Source organism: Crocodylus porosus, unplaced genomic scaffold, assembly GCF_001723895.1.
Source record: "Crocodylus porosus isolate Cpor-Errol unplaced genomic scaffold, CroPor_comp1, whole genome shotgun sequence".
NCBI lineage: Eukaryota > Metazoa > Chordata > Crocodylia > Crocodylidae > Crocodylus > Crocodylus porosus.
The window spans coordinates 39,679,076-39,688,115 of NW_017728909.1; the positions used below are offsets into that span (position 1 = coordinate 39,679,076).

The 9,040-nt window shown below is 41.0% G+C and overlaps 1 protein-coding gene across 1 annotated transcript in view; it reads right to left on the reverse strand.

Moving 5' to 3' along the window:
* ERCC8 (ERCC excision repair 8, CSA ubiquitin ligase complex subunit) overlaps positions 1–9,040 on the reverse strand; it is a 40,862-nt gene that overhangs the window by 4,773 nt on the left and 27,049 nt on the right. The window contains exons 9-10 of the mRNA XM_019532117.1: positions 4,778–4,902; positions 3,157–3,354 (exon numbers count right to left, since the gene is read on the reverse strand). Of these exons, the coding sequence (XP_019387662.1) occupies positions 3,157–3,354; positions 4,778–4,902 (323 nt within the window). The remainder of the gene's footprint in view (positions 1–3,156; positions 3,355–4,777; positions 4,903–9,040) is intronic.

Here is a 9,040-nt window from a genome sequence, read left to right on the forward strand (position 1 = left end):
TAATTAATTATCATTATCAGCTACAACAACCAAAAAAACCCAAATAGTTGATAATATAAAATTTCAATTGTATTGGTGCTGATCCAACAGGCAACCAATATATTGGTGCATCTCTAAAATAAAGAATAACAGAGTCTTGATTTTACATTGGTGATACGATCCAGACAAGTATCAGACCACAAGACATGATATTTGAGATTTCCCTTGGGAATAGCTCACCAAAATAACACTGTGTTACCATTAAGTAGACTTCACTGTTTAAACTTATTTCTCCCCCCCCCAGTTTTATTACAAGGTTCCTCAGAATAAATTTTCTTAATTTGATGCTGAAGATCAGTAATTTGGTAGATGTCTACTAGGGAATTTAGAGCCTTACTTTATTTGTTAACTTACACTTTATTTAAAATATTAACCAAATGGAAATCTCGTTGTGCTCCTTTTTAGACTATGCTTGAGGTATGAAACTACTGGAGCAGTAAGGAGATAAAAGTAGTTTTAATCAGCTGAGGAACAAACAGCAGAAAGCCTACATTCAGTCAGTCTCATGTGGCTTTTTAATACAAATAAACATTAATTATGATAATGCCCAAGGACCAACCAGAAATGTGGCCTGTTGCGCTAGGCAGCAGTGTTCAAAATGTGGCAGACAGTGCTTCCACTGAAGAGCCAAGAGTCTATCATATCTTCAATTTCTTAGCATTTTATTAAAGAACTCCTTTACTCATTTTTGGTCGAAGAAATGCTTGAGCAGAGAGGTAGTTAGCTGTGCTAGTCTGAAGACACAAAAAAGACAGGGTAGAGTTGCACCTCAGAGACTAACTATATCAGAGATGCATAAGCTTTTCAACAGTAGTCTGCTTCTTACTTAATTAGCATCTGATGAAGCAAACTCTTTTTCTGACATTCAAAAAGTATTGGTTCATTATCTCTATGATAAGGTTTCTTCTTGTAGACCCTGGTATTTTTCAGATTCCTGTTTATGTGTGTAGAAAGATGTTTATATATGCAGACAGATTCCAAGCTATCAAAGCATTATTTTGTTAGAAACGTGACAACATATCTATAAGATAAAAAAAAATGCCCTGCCTTAGAATGAAATGTTCCAAGTATATTTTTAATTCAAATCGATAACAAATTCTGCTAAAAGATAAGTTGGTTTTTACACATACCTAGGTATCTGCTAAGACACCTCCATAACAGGACTTTTTAAAATAGTTATTTATTGGCACCTTAAATGCAAGCCTCTTTTCATAAATTATGTTCTAAAATTAGTTCCAATACAGGCTGAATTAAATTAGGACCTGCTATTCATTCTATGGGCCTGATTTTGTAAACATCTGCATTTATTCATACAAGTTGCCATACTGGCCCCTCTGGGACTATGCACATAAATAAAATTACTCATGTGCATACATGTTTTCAGGATTGGGGCTGATAATCCTCCAAATGCTTGACAATCTGTTTCTATTTCTAAATGTATAAACAGGTCAATGCTGTTTTATACATTATACATTGTGGAATCTTTTTTAAGGTCTCCTCTCCAAAGCATCCTTTCCTTCACTTTTGGAGACAGGATACTGGGCTAGATGGACAGTATAGTATTTTATGCTCTTAGTACAATGCAGTATAAGATGTTCAACATTAATTCTGGAATTTCTGAAGATAAGAATGCAAATAAGCTCTTAAATTGAGCATTCCCTATTTTTTCTATATATGTATACGTTTGCTAGTGAGGCAGGTCACCAACTGTGCCTTGGGGAAAGATGTCACAGATATATTTGCTGCACATAAAAACAAGGAGAAAGAAATCTTTCAATTAAGCGGCAGTTCCTGACATCACCTGTACTCATTCTGTGCCTTTGCTGTCTGAGTAAGACACTGTCTGTGTTGCTATTAAGCCCTGTTTCTTTACTTAAGTCACTGATTCTCAACGAAATGCCACCAGGAGATCCTTTGAAGGATAATGAAAGTAATGTAAACAGATAAGAAGATACAGGCAGTTTCACGTGTGAGAAGAGAAGCAAATAAGGGCAGGCTCAGGGTCTCCTTTCCTGGCTGCTGCCCTGCTCCTACTGCAAGGAAGTAAGCACTGAAACAAAGAAACTTTTAAAATGGGATGCCACTCAGTTCACAATAGTTATGGAGGCGTGCCTCAAGTTTGAAGATGATTTAATGGCATTTGGTTAAAAATTAGCAGTTCAATGTCAACAAAGCTCATGTTACATAGTTTTAAGAACTGGCTGACAAATCTCCAAAAGTGGTTATAAACTTGCAATCTTGATCAATGGGCATGTTTCTGATAGGTTTGTTAAGAATCACTCAAACTCTTCAATGATCTCCGTTTATAAAATTTCTGACTACAAACATTACTAAATTAATAAATAATGCCGAGAACAGGGAGGTCATATAAAGTGATCTAGATTGCTTGCTAAACTGAGTACATTAACAAGGATTTAAAAGAGTCAATTGTAAGGTTATAAATCAAAGAATGAAGAACACATCCCACAGCCACAGAGTGGGGGAATGGTATTCTGGAAAACAGTGACTGAAAAGGATTTTGGAGTCTTAGCGGACAGAGAGAGAAGACAAGCTTCTTGTTTGAAAATACTTAGTAGCAAAGGACTTAAAATCTAGCAGAAAATGAAGCAAAGGACTCTCTGTTGCTTGAGTCTTTAAATCAAAGTTGGAAGATAAAAAGGGCAAAATAAATAGCCTACAGTACAGAAGAGGTCAGATGAATTCAGTAGCTGTCATTCTTTTTAGACTCAAGGTACTCCTTGTTAAACTCTGGCACCTTTCATTAGGCTTCAAGCATCCCTTGAAAAATGCTAATCCTTAGTTTTCACTCATGTCTTGACTATAGAAAAATAACAGAGCAATTCTTTTGTTGCAAAGAACTTAGAAAGACAGGTCAAAATGTTTTTGACATGATTTGAAATCAATTTATCTTATGAACCACATGTAAGTAACTGTACTAATATTGCACAACACTCTTATAAAAACTTGTGGCATTCCAGGGCACCACAATACCCTGGTTGGGAATCAATGGACTAGATGATATAATGATCCCTTCTGGCCTTAAAATACATTATTTTGTATGTAATTGGTCTGGCATGTTGCCTGAATATTTAAAATTCTCTCAAATACTTCACTTACCTGAAAATCAGACTGGAATACACAGCAATCAACAGTGCTGTAATGTCCTCTGAGCATAGTTATCAATTCACCAGAGTAAATTGTGTAAACAGCAATGTTACTGTCATATGGCACAAAAGCAAATTCTGGATTACAGCCATGAGAGATGGCAAATTTGATTCCTTTCCTACTCGTATTACAAACTTTTCCATAGTTCACCTGTAAAATGCAAGAGTTTTCAATTAGCCATTATTATACAATGCTTGTTTTTGTGGCTTTAAACCTTAATCATTTCAATTTATGGGTCATTCACCACTAAATCATTATTATGCAAGCATCTGATATTTTGGCTGCACCACTGGCTTTCAACTTGAGAGTATGCGGAGAGTCCGTTAACTGATCAGCTTGCTATGTTCCAGCTCCTGAAGCTGCGCAGTGTAGCTCAATGCTAGTCAGCACTGCACTGCTTTCAACTTGCTAAGGTGCAGAGAAGCCATGGGATTCATCATAGAAAATCAGTGTTGGAAGGGACCTCAGGAGGTCACCCCTCTGCTCAAAGCAGGACCATCCTCAACTAGATCACTCTAGCCAAGACGTTGTCTAGATGGGTCTTAAAAACCTCGACAACCTCTTCAGGTAATCTGTTCCATTGTTTTACTACCCTCTTGGGAGAAAGTTTTTTCCTAACATCTAACCTAACCTAACCTTCCCTTGCTGCAACTTGAGACCACTGCTCCTTGTTCTGTTACCTGCCACCACAGAGAACAGTCTAGCTCCATCCTCTGTGGAATCCCCCTCCAGGTCCTTAAAGGTTGTTATTAAATCCCCCACTCAGTCTTCTCTTCTCCGGAATAAATAAGCCCAGGTCCTTCAGCCTTTCCTCAGAAATCATGTGCCCCACCCGCTAATAATGTCACTGATAAATGTAGCATGCATGCATGCAGCCACAGCACGCATGCAGCCAGGAGTGCAGCCCAGTAGCATCTGGCCAGTAAGTCAGGGGGTGGGGGGGTTGGGTTGTGGGGGGAAAGAGTGTGGGGGAGGGAAGGGGTGCAGATCAAGGGCCCCATGGTGAGGGAGGGAGTTGAGCTGGGGCTGGGGCAGGTGCTACCCAGCTGGGACAGGGCGAAGGACAGAGCTGTGGTTTATCCAGAAGGCATGGTGCACTCTGTGCTCCCTTGGGGGAGGCACGGGGGACACAAGCCCCCAGGATTTCTGCACTGGGCAAGGGAGGGCTGTCTGCTGTGCGCTCAGGGCCTTTTCCTGGGTGGGGGGGAGGCTGGGCAGCAATGCTGGGTGATGGGGCTATGGTGAATTTTGGGGTGGCTGTAGCCCCCTGTACCACCCTCCCTGTGCTGTCACTGCCCAACCTCAGTGCAGCCCAGACCCAGCCCCCTTGCTGGGAAAAGGCCGGCATAACTTCTGGCCCTGATCGTAAGAAGGGCCACATTGTTGGCTAACATTCAGCTTATTGTTTAACCAAAATGACATCTGAATAATAGAAACACTTAAGTAGATCATGAAAGATTAGGCAGTAAGTAATTTCTTGTATGAGATTAGTGTGCAAACCTGAATTACATGACCTAACCCGGCCAATTAAATGCAGCTAACAATGCAAAGGGAAGTCGTTTAAAAATCTTACCAGTGTGTTTTCCCCAGTGGAACTGTTCCAGAGTCTCATCCTATCATCTGTACCAACAGTCAGAAGATGGAGCCCATCACTTGTAAAACACAAGCCATTAACTCTTCCATTATGCGCAGTATTTGCTGTCCAGAAAAATGGAAGCAAGATTTTCTTATAAAAATATATACTGGAAATTTTTTGGATTTCATGTCAACAAAGTTTGTTATATAAGATTATACAAAGTAACCCTTGTACAAAGTTGAACAAGTGTTGATTCTTCCAGATCATGGTGTATTTATGAGAGGTCACCCAGACCTACAATGCATATGCCTAGGCAGGAGTTTTTGGAGGAGTGGAGACTGCCCAAATCTTCTATCCTCCCCTTTATGACACTGAGACAGAATCTAAAAGCCAGAGTGTATCCAGATGTTTGGTGCCTCAACAGCTATATTTGTATAAGTGCCTGGGAATTGAACCTGGGTCTCCTGTGTGGCAGACAAGGATTTTACCATAGAATCACAGGGGACTCTCCTTGTACAAAGTAATCCATTACTTTTAGGGATGCACGGATACAGATTTTTGGGTCCAATACTGATAGCCAGTTTTTAAGAAAGCATGTTGGCTGATACTGAGCCAATTTCTGATATGCAGCCTGGAAGCTTGAAGAGCTGTGTCCAGCTAGTAAGTCTGTTGCAGTGGAAGGGGCAGGGGAAGGTAGGAGTGTTGGGTGGGGGGTGTCAATAGAGGCCTCTGCAGTGAAGGAGGGAGTGGGGCTGGGGCAGGGACTGTCGAGCCAGGGTGAGGCGAGGTGCAGGATGGAGCCACAGCTTATCCAGTGGGCATGGGGGGAGGGAAGCGGCTCCCGCTGCTATGTGCACCCTGGGAATGCACAAGGGGCATGTGCCTCTAGATCTGTGAGGTGTAGGGGCAGGTTGCCGCTGCAGGAGGAGGCCGGGGCCAGGCCAGGCTGTGCTCGGGGTGGCAGCACTAGGATGGAGGTTATGGGGGGGCTGCATCCATCCCAAAATTTGCCATAGCCCTGTCCAACCCCTCCTCCCAGTGTTGCCACCACCTGGCCCAGCCTCCCCGCCAGGAAGAGCATGGTGCAGCTCTGACCCTAGCCTGCAGCAGCAGCCTGCCCTTACCCTGTGCAGATCTGGAGGCAACACCCTCTGTGCCCTCCTGGGCTGTGCGCAGCAGTGGGAGCCGCCCTCTCCCCCCCACTACACCCCCCTGCATGAGCTGTGGCTCTAACCCCTGCTGTGCCTCAGCTGGGCAACACCTGCTCCAGCCCCTCTCCCTCTCTCACCGCGGGTGGGGGTGGTGGGAGCACAATCTGCCCTCCCCACCATGCCCCTTCGCTCTCCCTTCTACCACAACAAACTTACCAGCTGGATGCAGCTCTCCAAACTGCTGGGATGTGCTCCTCGCCACTTCCATGCTGCGCTGCAGCTGCACACATGCACAGGGCAATTATAGGCCAAATTATCAGCCACATCAGGCAAAAAAAGCCGATTTCCAATACAGTCAATTTTCTTTCTATTGTTGCCAATCCAACATCAGATCAATATATTGGTGTACCTCTAATTATTTTAGATCTAAATTGGCTCAATACTGAAGTTTTAGTATATTAAGCCGATTTAGCACTTGCTATTATTGCAGGTATTAGGATGTTCTAGTCAGGCTGACACAACACTCATGGGAGGTACTGCAAAGTGTTAACAAAGCCGTCCCAAAAGAAGGTGATAGTATATTTTTTCTACTGATTCCAAGGGCCTTTTTGGGTGCCAAGGAAAAGCAGGATCCAAAAAAAGTTCTTTTTCCATCTATATTAAAATAAGTATTACTCTCTTTTACAAGGTAAAATGCAAACTTTTATGAACATAGTGTAAAAAGCCTGTATGACAAACAGATTTTTCTCCTCCTAGAACTTTATCCCTAACTAACTAGTGAACACTTTAAATACACATTTGCATTTTTGTATATGTAAACAAGGGTATGAACAGCAATACCAAGCACCTGAAATGCTGCAAATTTGGTGCCGTGTAGATGTGTGGCTGAGTTCAAAATGGCCATGAAAACTTGCAACTGCACTGCTCTCCAGCCTGGGGGCTAGAGAGCAGGAATCTATAAATGTCTCTTGGCCTCTGGTGGTTTCTAAGGACAATCAAACACATAGGAGAGCACACACTGACTGCCTGCTTTGCTAGCCTGCCATGAGCCTGCCACAATGCTCTGGCATGACAGCCAGAGCATTGTGGGATGCCAGAGGATCACTGAAGCATACAGATATTTCAGGAAATCCTTCAAGAGGAAGTCCCCCAAATATGTTCCTCACTTTTGAAGGTCATTTTAAAGTACTTTGGCTGTACATATCTATACCCTCACTATCTAGAGCCTTCAAAGGCATTTGGAGTTCTTCAAATAGCATATTTGTCCATGGCCTAAATCCTCTCCACATTTATTATGAGCTTTCTGCTTGGAGCTTCAATTTCTCTTTCAGTGTAATCTGCACTGCAGCACACACTGAAAACATACCTAAAGTAGTTCTAAACTAGCAAGCCTCAGGCACAATATGCAGTTGAATCATAGCTGCACACAACTCCACTGAAGCTAATTTTCCCAGAACAAGATAAAGTACTGGTATAACTACACTACACTTGCAAGTGTGCAATGCAACCATCCACTTGATGAATGCTGCTTTACCTGCTCTACAGAGTTATTTTAATGAATTAGCAAGCTAAATTTATTTTATAGTTGCCATTGTATTGCTCTTTGTACTGGCATTAATCCATTTTTAAGGCAATATTAAAAGAAGTCCATTTGTTCATAACCAAAAATTGCAAGCTAGATTACAAAGAAACTCTTTTTCTCTTTCTATTCTTGCTACTTTAATGTCTACTTGAACTAGAACTATATTTTTAATTCTCAAAAACATACATGTCAATTTTATGCACCATAGAATAAGCTACTGCCTCAAGTTAATGTACTGCCTATAAAACAGATACTCCATATTGTTTAATGTATAAATCTACCAAGACTATTTTTCTGAGTAAGACTTTGATTCTACAAAGACTACTGCATGTGTTTATACCCTGTGGTTAGTCACACTGATGGGACAACTCAGGGCTAGCACTATGAAACTGTATTTTCCAGATCAGGGCCGAAAAACATAAGATTCCTACTTTGCATGTGGTGATCCATTTTTAAAATAAAAATACCTTTCCACTTTTCATTGGATTCTCTCAGATCTAACATTTAAATTTCCCTGCTAAAATTTAAAAAAAATATAGTCCAGAATTAATCTAAATTAATTTTTGAGCTAAAACTAGTACTTTTGTTTGCTTCCGAAATGCAGAAAATGCATGCAAGTAGATTCATATAGAATATTAATATTGTTGTTAAACATGTCCCATGTAAAACATTTTGAGTCTTATGATTTGCACTGCTTGTTAGCATGAGTGTGATAACTTTATTATTATGCAAAGTTAATACTTAGCATATAACTTTTAAAATGTCTAATACCTTTCTCTATACTGAACAAGAAAAGTAAGACAAATAGTAGACGGTTTCTTAATCTATAAAACAAAAAGCATAAAGTTCAGATGCTAAATTTTGAACCTATAATATATACTGGAAATAGAAGTTTTTAAAATCATTAAAAATATTTAATCACTGGAACAACTTACAAAAGATGAAGTGAATTCTCCATTGTATGAAATTAAGTTAAAACGGAGTGAAGTCCTGGCTCTACTAAAATCAATGGCAAAACGCTTACTGACATCAAGATTTTACTCAGTATGTTGTTTTAAGTATATATCTACAAAGAAAAATTAGCAAGGCAGGCGATGGTCCCTCAAACGTGGTCTGTTTCCGTAACTAAAATAATGTTCCTGCATTTGTATAGTGCTGGTAGTCCACTAACTAGCACTGGGGCCAGGGACAGAAGTTACATATAAACCCGTTTAAGTGATCAGAAATTGGTTACATCTGTAACAGAACAGAAGCTCAGTGCACATAAACCAGTTTCAAAATGACTGAAACTGGTTTAGGATAAACCTGGTTGAGTGTACTATCAGACTTAACTGATTTGGGTTAAACCGGTTTATGAAACTTCTGTCCCACACCCCTTCCTGGTTCAAGTTAAATCACAGTTCCCCAACAAGCTTTGCATCCCTGGGCTAGGTTGTGCTGTCTGATCCAGCAGAAAGGGCTGGCCCCGCCCCCCTGCTCCCTAGCTGGAGCGGTGAGGGCTGGCTGACAAGAGGGTTGGGGGTGGAG